The sequence below is a fragment of the Manduca sexta genome, chromosome 14, assembly GCF_014839805.1.
Source record: "Manduca sexta isolate Smith_Timp_Sample1 chromosome 14, JHU_Msex_v1.0, whole genome shotgun sequence".
In the NCBI taxonomy this organism is placed as follows: domain Eukaryota; kingdom Metazoa; phylum Arthropoda; class Insecta; order Lepidoptera; family Sphingidae; genus Manduca; species Manduca sexta.
The window spans coordinates 7840521-7853529 of NC_051128.1; the positions used below are offsets into that span (position 1 = coordinate 7840521).

Here is a 13009-nt window from a genome sequence, read left to right on the forward strand (position 1 = left end):
TGTAACACTAAGTTTACTAGTAAGTGATGGTTTTGCACTAGTGGTAGGTTTTTAAAAATAAAGTGATTGATTTTGTGGTCATAAATAATTTGCACGACACTACAAGTCACAATCATAGTTAACGTGAGTACCTAACTCTTTAGTATGAAATGATATTTTAATAAAGTAAGTAACGGTAGTGTTTAGAGACAAGTAACCGTTTTCTGGTACAAGCGCAGACCACGTCGATGGCGTCTATTGTTGGCGGCATCCCGTTGCGCTCTATTATTGACTCGACGCTGGAGATAGTTGGCGTCGCGCCAGAGGCAACCACGTGTCTAATGGTCACGGGACGAGACATGCGCTCGCTGCGCGCACGCCTCGTCTCGGGTAGGGAAGAGGTGCGGTTAGCCTAAAAACCGGATACGGGCCTGTTTTTACAAATGAACGACCGCGGTTGCACGGTTGTTGTTGGCCCATTTTATAATTTTATCACACTTGAGCATTTCGAACGCAATATGTTATGTGCAACATCGTAGGGCAAAGTTTTTTCGATAAAACTTTTTTGTATGGAGGGGTAATGTTATAACTACCCGCGTATCTTTTTGCTTCAGCTGATAAACAAAGTAAACAATCAGTGAAAATGAAGAAAGATGCCGAATCAAAAACAGTAGCCGTTAGTAATGGTCACGCAAGCACCCCGAATGGACGAGCCGACGACGAAGGCGGTGGTGGTAGCGCTGCTACGCCGCGCGTTTCTTACGCTGCTGCAGCTCGCAAACCGGCCTCACCGCAGTCTAGCATCACGCCTGCACCTTTCCCCTTAAATACAGGTGCTTCCTTTGGTGCCTATCATCAAATAAGTGTAGTCCGCTTTTAGTTGAACCTCAGTAAATATAGTTTACTGAATTGTGTTCATTTAGATCAAATGCATAGTTCCCTACATTTTTTTCTACATGTTTTAGTTTTAAAAAAATATATCATGCTAATATACATAATATTTATTTTTACAGAAACTCAAAAAGCCAAAACTAATGGCGAGAAGTTGTTACAAATAAAAACTACGACAACTAAAGCTGGAGAAGAAACAATAACAAAGGTTAATGATATTACAAAAGATAAGATAGATACCAAAGAACAAATCCTAAACGGCACAGAAACATCATGTGACACCTTAGTTAACGGTGATCCAAAAAAAGATCCAGATTGTGATATTAGCAGTAGTGATAATACTAAAGTAGTTACTAATGGAATTAATAGTGATTCCGACGACACAAAATCGAGTAAGTCTGACGAAGGGCATAAAGCCGTTGTTCCTAATGTATGTCCAAATAAGTCCGAGGAAAAACAGGTTTCTGATAAAAAGAAAGACAATAAGAAAACTAAGACAGCTGAGAGAAGCAGTGATTCGGAGAAGAAAAAAGATTCTATTAAAAAATAAAAATCAAGAAGCCAAAAAAGAGGATGAAGCACCTGTAAATAATGGTGAAGCTTCGGAAAAAGTTAATGGCGATAGCAATAAAGTAGTTAATGGTGATGGCGAAAGGGAGTCTTCACCGAGTGAAGATGGTGATGAAAAAAAGAGAGATGCTGAAGTTGTTTTTATTCAAGATATGGGTTTCACGGTTAAAATTGTTAGTCCAGGCGCTGAGCCTCTAGATATCCAAGTATCAAGTATGGAACTAGTTCAAGAAATACACCAAGTGCTGATGGACCGTGAAGACACATGCCACAGAACTTGTTTCTCTTTACAACTGGATGGTGTTACTTTAGATAATTTTGCAGAATTGAAAAATATCGAAGGACTAAAAGAGGGATCTATCATTAAGGTAAGTGCTCGTTTATCATCTAAGAAAACTTATTGAGAGCGTGAACTAAATTTTGGTTTTGCAATGTCTATTACGTTGAAATTATGAAATTTATTTTATTTGTTTCTTACAGGTTGTAGAAGAACCTTACACAATGCGCGAGGCTCGAATCCATGTCCGTCATGTTAGGGATCTTCTTAAGTCTATAGATTATACAGATGCGTATGCAGGCCAGGAATGCAGTTCTCTTGCTTTCCTAAACATTATTACACAAGGGGATATATTAGGTAAGAAATGGCAAAGATATTGTTTGATTGGTATCGGCTTTGTATACCTACAGGGAATTATTTATATTTATACAATGGATATGAATTCTTATCTGTATGTCTGAGATTAATTTTGTCATATTGCGTCTATTATTTGAACGAAGAACTGTTACCGCCGCATTACGAATGTATCATTATGTATGTCAACAGAAAAGAAGAAGTCACGTCCAGAAAGTGTGGATTGTACGCCACCAGATCACATAATGCCGGGAAGCACGGAGCGACCTTTACTGCCGCTCCATCCCGGCCTCACAAAAGAAAATCAAGCCCCGCAATGTCTCAAGGTAACATTTATGAATATGGCAGTGTGTCGTCACCTTGTAGTCAAATTAAGTCTTCATTATAATGTCCACAACAATAATGCAGAAAATACCATGTTTAAATATTGGTGATGTAGATAAACATGTTTTGAAGAATATGAACGATGTTAAATATTTCTTGCTAATTTGTTTGATATTGCAAATGTTTGTCGGGGTTCTCACGTTACACTCAATATAGAACATAACAGTTTTATAAAATTGGAATGGTAATACCTTATGTAGTAACAAGTATCTGTATAGAATTATTCACTTTTCACGAAATCCTAGGAACAAGGCATAGAGGATTTGATTTAAATTGTAGGTTCTTCACAGGTCTAGATAAATAAAGTAAATTTGCGTCACAAATAAGGAAGTGATGATATAAAATTTATATTGACAGTTACAGATAGTGTGTCTCAGTGAACAAATATCAAGTGCAGAATATTTTTTTATGCATTTTGGTTATTAGCAGTTGTTGCGTATTTGGCCACAAGATTCTGAATAACAATACGAGTTTCTGACCATGGCTGCGCCCGCTTGAATGTCTTGCATATGCGTTATATGTACAGCCTTAGTATAGCGGTCTTCCAATCCCAGTTCTGATATATGTGCATATAATAATCGTATTTCTTAAAATCTTTTTTTGTGTGTATCTAACCACCTTTTCAATAAACGATTCCAATTGCTATTTTCGATATATCCTGAATATGGACCAATCAGAACAAAGGGTTTTTTAACATGCTGATAAGTGACTTATTTTGATTGGTTTATTATCTAGATCGGATCAAAGATTAAAATTGGGATCGTTTATTGAAAACGGTCGTAAGTTTTAAAAGGAATCTAATTTGCCAGTAGGTTTGCATAAATAATAGGCAGTGTTAGGTTAACAAGAGAGGACTGCCAAAACTACTTGTCGCGGATTTTTATCAGAAGTCCCAAAATTTCTTCAGCAACGGGATCATTGCACTTTCTAAAAAATGGAAAAAAGTCATCCAACAAAATGGCTTACATATGTTGTAATTAAAGTTAAATAAACTTCAACAAAAAAATCTTGAGATTTCATGTAAATTGCGAAGAACTTTTTCCCCAACCTAACATAATATCGTAATATAGTATTTTTTTTGCGTAATACAAGAAGTATGATTTACAAAGAGATAAATGCGGTATCAATTGATAAGCGTTTAGGAGCTAAAAATATAATAAGTATTAATGAAAGGTATCTTCTACTATATTGTGTTTAGTATGCAAGGTGTGGCAATGATGATTATTATGAGAAGTACTTTGTTTTTTACCACTTAACACATTTAATTTGTTTTACCTGTTAAGTAATTGATTATTTTTAGAATATTTTACTAACTCGATAAATTTGACTTTAGAATGCAATCCAAAACAATTTGTTTTTAATGATTTTCACTATTTATCAAACGTATATGATATTATATTTAACCGCTTGTTAACTCGCTTTGACAATATTATTGTCCCAAAGGTTTCGTAGAAAATTGCGAATAAGACTAAAATACGTAAGTATTTAAATAGCCGTTTGTACTAAGACGAATATGAATATTCTGATCTGTGATCGTGTGAACTGATCGTCTGAAACATACAGATTACCTCCAATAAATACCGGTAATGAGCATTTTGAAGGTACCAGTACGATATAAAAACTATGAAATGCATTGGCAAGTCTGAAACGAGGTAATCGACTAAGCCAATGATTCATATTAAAATATCTTGGCAGTTGCTATGCCAAGTATGCAAGCTCCTTTAAAATATTTTTGGAGGTAATCAACGTATGAATTACCAGGTGCTGACCACGTCCGGCTGGAACCCGCCGCCCGGACCGCGCAAGATGTGCGGCGATCTTCTATATCTGCATGTTGTTACTCTCGAGGATCGCCACTTTCATATCACAGCGTGCCCGAGGGGATTTTACCTCAACCAGTAATATCATCTTACTTTTTTATTACGATTTTTTGGACCGTGTTGTATAGAAATGACACGGTTTTCGATAGTTTGGAATCATTATTGGATTTTTTTACTAGTTGGCGTTGGATTACTGTACAACATGGTCTAATTATGTTGAAAGTTATTTGTCTAATTTGTTGTGAGTGACTGTATTTAAAGTTTATAAAGAATTGTCGCACTAATTGCTTTTCGAGATAGAGAAACTGTGACTGAAACAATTAGATTCGATTTCGCTTTCTAGATGAGGAAATAATTTGTTGTGAAATGTTTGTGTTTTTTTGTTTGTAGTGTGCTGCATGTTATACACCCTTTATGATACACTTTGGTGCGGTGGTGTCAAATTAGTTTCATTTTTGTTTTTAATATTTTAAGTTTAAACATATTATAAACCTAGGTATAATATTTTAGCCAATTTCAAACTTTCAAAGTGAATTTCAAGCATTTCTTCAACTTTCAATTTAATTACGAAGGTTTTCAAAGCTATAGCAAAATAAAAAGAAAATCGTTTGAGCACTTGAATGAATGAAATTTTCACTTGGCAAGGTCAGCTCTACATTATTTTAGCGCGACCTTGCACATAAATGATAGAGCACCAAAATTGGATCAAAGCTACGATAGAATACGTTTGCATTTACCACCTATCACATTTTTAATAAGTGGAAATACAGTTCATATGTGATAAAAGATTATATTAGGCAAATACAATTTTTACTCAATTATAAAAGAATAACTGAGTATAGTAATAACGTTTTCAGGTCAAACGAAGAGCTGTTCAACCCTCGTCCAGCGAACCCGCCCCTGCTGTGCCACTCGTTGATCGAGCTGCTGAGCATAGTGTCGCCGGCCTTTAAGCGTAACTTCGCGCTGGTGCAGAAGCGGCGTATGCAGAAGCACCCCTTCGAAAGAGTCGCTACCCCTTACCAGGTGTACCAGTGGGCCTCGCCGATGCTTGATCACACTGTAGACGCCATCCGCGCCGAAGACAGTAAGTATTTACTATATAAGCATATTCCGTGGGAATTGTAATTATTGTTTTTGTTGCGTAAGCATTTTTATCGTCGACTAAGCTATTCAGTGGAGTAAAAGCGCACGATCAACAATAAGCCGATAAACATGTCATAAATTTAATTTATTAAGTATATTGGATTATGCAATGCATAAAGATTAATTAATAGATAGCTAAGTAATAACAGTCGTACTTATAAAAAAATCGCAAAGCTATGCTTAGTTACTGTAAGTTAAAACCCGCTATCTTGTCCCTTAATGAGGTTTACACTAGGAACCGGTGATATAATTGACAGCTATTTAAACAATTCTTAACCACCTCTTAACGCTAAAACAAGTTTATAAGTAAGCCTGGAAGTTCCCTGAACGAGTAGGCAGACTATTGCCATACACTTTCATCCTAAGCAAGTCGAGTGTGTTTATCAAATCTGCCATCTTCAATAAACGATCTCTATTGCTTTTTTCTATCCATCTTAAAAATAGACCATTTAGAACAAAGTTTTTTTTGACATGCTTACTAATGCGTTATATTGATCATTTTCTGAATCGGATTGAAGATAGAGGTTTGGATTGTTTGTTGAAAACTACCGACATGAACTTATTCAGCTTTGTGTTCGCGGCACGAATAGATTTCATATCATTATTTTCACAACACACCCGGCATTACATAATTTTTATAGAGTTAATTGATACAGGAAGATGGGAATTAACTTTTAGTAATTGAGATTATGTTCAGGGTCGTGTAAACGATTGAGTCACGAATGCATACTATAAAGACTATCTTGCCCATAAAGTATTATAATTACGTTTGCGTATGCGAGTAATAAAGTATTTGGTAACAAAGTCTACATTTCTGATAACAACAAAGTTATAAACACGTTTTTAAACGATTACTTATGATTATAAATAAACTGAGTGTTGCTCGCGTCTCCGCCTGCGTGAAAGATCTTCGAAAATAAAAAACCCTCTGCAGGCTTTATTGTGATAAACAGGTCCATATAAGTATGTTGATGCAGGAAATGGTTTGAGTATTCAGCGGTTCCGTTCAGCGGCTTTCTAAGCTTACACCTACTTTCGCATCTGTAATGTTAGTAGATACATAACATTTGATAATTTAAATAGCTGTAGGTATATTTGCGCGTCGCATATGTCATATTGATAAATATTTTAATTGCGTTATTTCATAGCTTTGATTCGTAAGTGGGGCAAACAAGGTTTGTGAGTAATGATTCGAAAACACACGTGATTTGCTGGGGATTTGATTAATAAATTGATAGGCGATAAGACATTGTCAGGCGGAAATAAGCCTTTTAAGCTGTGGTTGTCGTAGCTGCATTTGTGCTTACTCCTTAGGGTATACATGCGTGAGGTTATATTTATTATCAGCGATGTAAATATGACATCATAAGAATATTGGTACGAAACTTTTTTTAGGTACAACTTTCTGTTTTTTTTCAGGATATAAATTAGCAACGATGTACCTTTAGTTAATATTTAGTTCGGCGAGGGAGAATTGTCACTATTTTGCTGTTTATAGTTAATACCTATCTCCTTATAAATAATAATAGTTTGGTTATAGAATGAAAAATTGGCTGTTATTTGGACGAATACTTTTTGTTTAGCCTTCTCGTCTAAACTGGGCTATGAGGAGCACATCCCGGGGCAGACGCGCGACTGGAACGAGGAGCTGCAGACGACGCGCGAGCTGCCGCGCTCCACGCTGCCCGAGCGACTATTGCGAGAACGGGCTATTTTCAAGGTATAGTAACCGGCTTTAATTATGATCAGAGATGAACGGTGGTGCGGGCGAGCACAGAAACAGTACCTGGATGGCAAGTATACCAAGTGTTAGCCAATAGATAACAAGCATCGATTAAGGAACTAATCGCGCAAAATATCGCCGCGTTAGACCTTAAATAGACCAAACACGAAGGTGTTCACTGTTCACGACTTTGGGCCTCTAATTATATCTATCTGCTACTATTTAAATTTTACATGATCATGATACATAGGGGGGTTTGATGTATGAGTGCTACAAGTTTAGACATTTAAACTATGGTTTGATGCATAAAATACTAAAATAAAGCTATGAGAAGTGAAAACAGGAAAAATTTTGTTCGTTTCGATGACTTCCTTAGTATAACGATAATGTTTTTAAATATACATATTAAAATTAAAATACATTAACCCTGAGTTTAAGTCGAAGTCGACAAAATGAATACATTTTTAATAACTTAAACAATGTTTTACTTATTTGTTATAATTATTTACAATGAAAAACCCCTGAATAGAGGAATCATGGATGAATTATTAAAAAAAAAATGTTTATTGGGCAAACCGGATAGGCTTTATCTAGAGCTCACTCATAGTGATGATAAAAAAAAATTCAATACTAATACATACGATATTATCGCGGAGTTAGAGGTAACATCATAACAACAGGGGGTTGCGTCACCTCTCGCTGCAAACCTAGAGTGAGATGTAGCCATGGCGACGAAACGGGAGGGTAATTTAGTTGACTTCAGGTGGAATTATATGTATGTACGGTCTCCACAAAAGTAGCTGAACAATTTCAATAACTTCATTGAAGTAGTTTTTCTATGTATATATATATTTTTTTTATAAATTAGGCTATTTTTTTATTTTTATTTTACTAAGGAAAAGGGTAGGAGCACAAAAGTTTTAAGGCGATTTGAAATTTTGAATTTGTTCGGATACTTCTGCGGCTGACTGTACATTAGCCCATTGAGATGGATTTGGAAACAGTAACTAGTATCGTAGATATTTTGTAAAAAAAAAATATTCTTTCACAAGGTAAGGGTATTAAACAGTGGCCCCTTGTTTTTCAGCGGTGCGCAAATTGATAAATCAGTAATTTTACAAAATTTGCACATCTTAGCTATATTTTCGACAGAAATTTTAATCTAATGACGTACTTATAATATTATACAAGTTACTATTTTTTATCAGGTGCACAGCGACTTCGTGGCGGCGGCGACGCGCGGCGCCATGGCGGTGGTGGACGGCAACGTGATGGCCATCAACCCCGGCGAGGAGCCCAAGATGCAGATGTTCATATGGAACAACATCTTCTTCTCGCTCGGCTTCGACGTGCGCGACCATTACAAGGACTTAGGAGGTGACGCGGCGGCTTTCGTAGCGCCCGTGAGTATGCAAACATTCTGATGTGATATGTGAATGTCAGTGTTTGAGTGAAAATGATGAAACAATGTGTGTGTTTGTGATAATAAAAACAGGAAAAGAATAGAATACCTGAATTATTTTTCCGATGTGTCACACAGCCATAACAATGATTTTTATTTCTTTAATATATGGAAGGATAAATGTCTTATAATAGGGGACCGGACAAATTTTCAGAAGGTGTTTTAAATTGATCATTGTGGATATAAATAGCCAAGAAAAATAGTATTTTGCACAAATAAAGCTTAAAAAGTACATAAAACCATGCCTAAATGTTAAATAGCTATAATTCCCGCGCAAACGCTACATTATGTCATTTTGTCTCGTGTGACGTCATACGTGGATAAAGCAACTTGACAAGTCTTGTCATTTGAACAGTGATTTAATAATGCCAGATTAGGGTTATTTACCCTAGATTTAGGGTAAAACTGAATCAGCAGGGTATTTTTTTATGCTAATTTTTGGGGTAATTCTACGAGTTAAGGTATTAAAGCTATTGTTTCACGGTATTGTAATAAATATTGAGCTTAGAGAAAGATGTTTCCTACAAAAATTGTAGGCCATGAAACAATTATAATTTTTATTCAATACAATTTTCGTGTACAGCTAGTTGTTCCTAATAAAATGAGATAATTAAATTAATAATTATTGAAGTGGAAGTGAAGAAAGAAGTGGCGTCTGCATAGATAATGATATAGAAAAAAAAAGTACCGAATTATTTATGATTGATTTAAGGGTAAAATTTTAAATTCCAAATAATCCTGGGGTAAAGAGAAATTATGATCTGGCAACACTGCATAGACCGTGTTAATCTCAGGCAATCTCAGGTTACTGTGTAACAACCAGAATTCTATATAAATAAATATTCTATTCCATATCATGTGGCAGCTAAAACATAAATAAAAACATCTCATAACCATAACCTCCCTGGGTGTACAAATGATTTAATTAATTGAAATATTCATCGATTTATTTTAAACCGAAACACTATTTTTTATTTACTTACATCAAAGTGATTATTAGAGCAGTTCTGTGTCAAAAAACACATTGAAAGCATTAAAATAACACAACGCGGTATGACATCCAGATGACGTCTGTTTGTTTACATTTTACCCACGTGTGACGTCATGCGCCGTGATTGGTGTTTCATTTGCCGTAAAGAATAGACTAAAAATATTATAATTATTGTATTTTATTTATTGATTTAAAAATACAAATCTCAACTCTTTTACAAAAACAAATATGAGATAATACTTTTAATATTACAAACTTTACTTTAAACTGAATTTCAGATTTTTTGGTAATACCTGTCCGGTCCCCTATTTATGAGGTGTGACGAAATTAAGGAATTATGCATATATTATTTTTCAATTATGTTGGTGTGTTCGAAAATGAATGTATTTGGAAATGTATTATAGCGTAACGACCTGCAAGGCGTGCGAGTGTACAGCGCAGTGGATACCCCGGGACTGCACACACTAGGCACGGTGGTGGTCGACTACCGCGGGTACCGCGTCACGGCGCAGTCCATCATCCCCGGGATACTTGAGAAGGAACAGGAGCAGAGCGTCGTGTACGGCAGCATTGACTTCGGCACCACTGTGCTGTCGCATCCTAAGTATATGGAGTTGGTGAGTTGATTCAGCTATTATTATTGTATAGATATTTATGTTATTTGTTGAATATATAAAAATAGGTAAGATCGTAGTGTGTTACAATAGGAGAAAATTGAATATGACTTGATTGGTGGACTATGGAACTATCCCGACATGCTCAATGCAGTCCATGCGCACGTTTTTTATACGTAGAAGGTAAGCTATTAGAAGGTGGCTATTGTAAATCATCAGTGGCGTTAGCCTCAACGCGCGCTAGACTACACTTCCAGCAATTGACATTTTATTACATTTACTAAAACTTCTACCGCATGCTTCGCTTTTTATTCAACTTATATTTGTAAATAGAAGTATGCATTAACAATAATTAATTTCTTATTTCATTCTACTTCTTATTGTTAATATTAAATCATCACTTTTACGTAATCTGACCTGTATTCGTAGTATTAAACCACCGGCCAGCTATATATATTTTCCTTCCCCACAGCTGAGCAAAGCTGGTCAGCAGTTGAAGATCATGCCGCACTCGGTGATCAGCGCCAACGGCGACACGGTGGAGTTGTGCTCGAGCGTGGAGTGCAAGGGCATCGTCGGCAACGACGGCCGCCACTACATACTCGACCTGCTGCGCACCTTCCCGCCGGACGTCAACTTCTTGCAGCGTAAATATTTATTAATCCATCAGTGCTGGCTGTTGATCATTTTTTTTTAATATTCACAATAAAGAACAAACTACAATTAAAATATACAAAAAAGCAGTGAAGGAAAACCACAGATGGTTTATGTATCGCTGCTACGATTTGCTCGCTTATACATATACATACACAATTACATCACATTTTTAAATCACTTGAATCACTTCAATTATATTCGGTTTTATTATATGGTAGTTCATAATCAGTTCCAGTCCTCTTGATGTTCCATATATTTATTATTATTTAGCGCATTTAAGTAGTGATCAGAAAATAATCTACTTTTCAACTCTCTACATCACATCTATCTCAAGAAGAAGGTATTGAAAACTTTGATTTGATATTTAAAAATGCTGTTTTTATAGTGACAGATGATGAACTGAGGGAGGACATCAAGTCTATGGGATTTCCGATAGTACACAAGCACAAACTATGCTGTCTGCGACAAGAATTAGTCGATAGTTTCGTTGAGTAAGTACTATTGAACATTTAAAATAAAAGCACATATGTAAAATATATTCTCAATTTTATGTATTTTTTAGGGCTCGTTACTTCATGTTCATACGTTACGCCGCCTTCCACTTGCAACAGTTGAGTGCAAAGCGTCAACGTGATAACGAACCCAAATCGATTGAGGCCAACAAGGACTCGGACAAAAAAGATACTACAGAAGAGGCAAAGGGAAAAGTAGAAAAGAGCCAAGAAAAGGCTAAAGATAAGAAAGGGAAGAAAGATGACAAAGACAATAAGGAAAAAGAAAAGAAAGAGAACAAAGCAGAGAAGGAAACAGATGATAAAGAATCAAAGAATGATGATAAAGGCAAAGATGATGACCTACTGCTGAATGAAAACTATTCCGATATTGATACGGATGTGGCTAAGAAGATCGTGGAAAGTATAACGGATTCCATCTGCAGTGGAGATAAGGATAAGGAGAATGATTGTAAGTATGCATGTGCTTATCGTTTTATCAATGACGTTTGAAATAGCACTAAGATCGCTTCGCGTTAGCTTCTGATTTCCATTTTAGTTATGGTTTGAAATAATGATTTCACACACATTTTGTAAATATATATTTGTAAATATAGATTATAATGTACAGGAGTTTCCGACACCCTGGTCTCTGTTAGAATTTTTTTTATGTCTTTGTTGGTTCGACAAGGTAATTATTGTATTTTTTTTTAATTGTATAGATCTATCCAAATGAAAAAATAGTGATTGAGAAGTTTAGAAAATGTGTATCAGTAAATGATGTTTGCAATGTAACTAATGTGGGCGCAGCGGGCGAGCGCTCCCGCGCGGTGGTGGCGGCGGCGGCGCGCGCCGTGGCGTCGCTCAAGGAGTCGGAGTTCGACGTGCGCTTCAACCCCGACGTGTACTCCGCCGGCATCAAGCACGCCGCCGCGCCCGAGCAGCTCGCCAAACAGCGCCACCTCGTCAAGGAGGCCGCCGCCTTCCTGCTCACCACGCAGATACCAGCTTTCGTAAGTTTCCTCTCATATTGCGAAGAGATGTTGTAAAAATATTTTGACATATTTGCGGAGGTTGGTTACTGTGTGTATGTTAACGAATAATATAAAGAGCAACACGAGCCTTGAACTACTTCATTATACCATAAGCTAAGGTTTATGAAATATTTTGATGGCTTTCATTTATAATGTTCATACGTTAAACCAATATTTAGAAAGATACCATGTTAATACTACTGTATAATCTTCGTTTATATTTCCTGAGTTTCTTTTTGTGTTTGCGAAATGTGTAACGTCTTATTTGATTGTTGACGAATAATTGGTACAAGAATATGATTTATTAGTTAATTGACCCGAAAAAGTTGTTCACTGATATTCGTCTATACATGGCAGGTGTCTGTATCATGTGTACGGTGTGTACATTGTGCGTGTGCGTGTGTGCAGGTGCGCGAGTGCCTGGAGCACACGTCGGCGCCGATGGACGGCGCGGGGCTGACGGAGGCGCTGCACGCGCGCGGCATCAACGTGCGCTACCTCGGGCGCGTGGCCGCCGCGCTGCGCCCGCACCACAACCTCGCCTACCTGCACGCCATCGCGCTCGCCGAGCTGCTGCTGCGCGCCGCCAAGCACGTCTACACCGCCTACCTGCAGG

The 13009-nt window shown here is 36.8% G+C and overlaps 1 protein-coding gene across 1 annotated transcript in view; it reads left to right on the forward strand.

Annotated features, from left to right (window-relative positions):
- The window catches only part of LOC119189351 (clustered mitochondria protein homolog), a 33460-nt gene that overhangs the window by 8569 nt on the left and 11882 nt on the right, over positions 1 to 13009 (forward strand). Inside the window, 15 exon segments of the mRNA XM_037438665.1 lie at positions 594 to 812; positions 993 to 1408; positions 1410 to 1808; positions 1921 to 2074; positions 2264 to 2397; positions 4217 to 4353; positions 5133 to 5362; positions 7005 to 7141; positions 8353 to 8547; positions 10002 to 10214; positions 10684 to 10858; positions 11254 to 11359; positions 11431 to 11831; positions 12170 to 12372; positions 12802 to 13008. Of these exon segments, the coding sequence (XP_037294562.1) occupies positions 594 to 812; positions 993 to 1408; positions 1410 to 1808; positions 1921 to 2074; positions 2264 to 2397; positions 4217 to 4353; positions 5133 to 5362; positions 7005 to 7141; positions 8353 to 8547; positions 10002 to 10214; positions 10684 to 10858; positions 11254 to 11359; positions 11431 to 11831; positions 12170 to 12372; positions 12802 to 13008 (3326 nt within the window).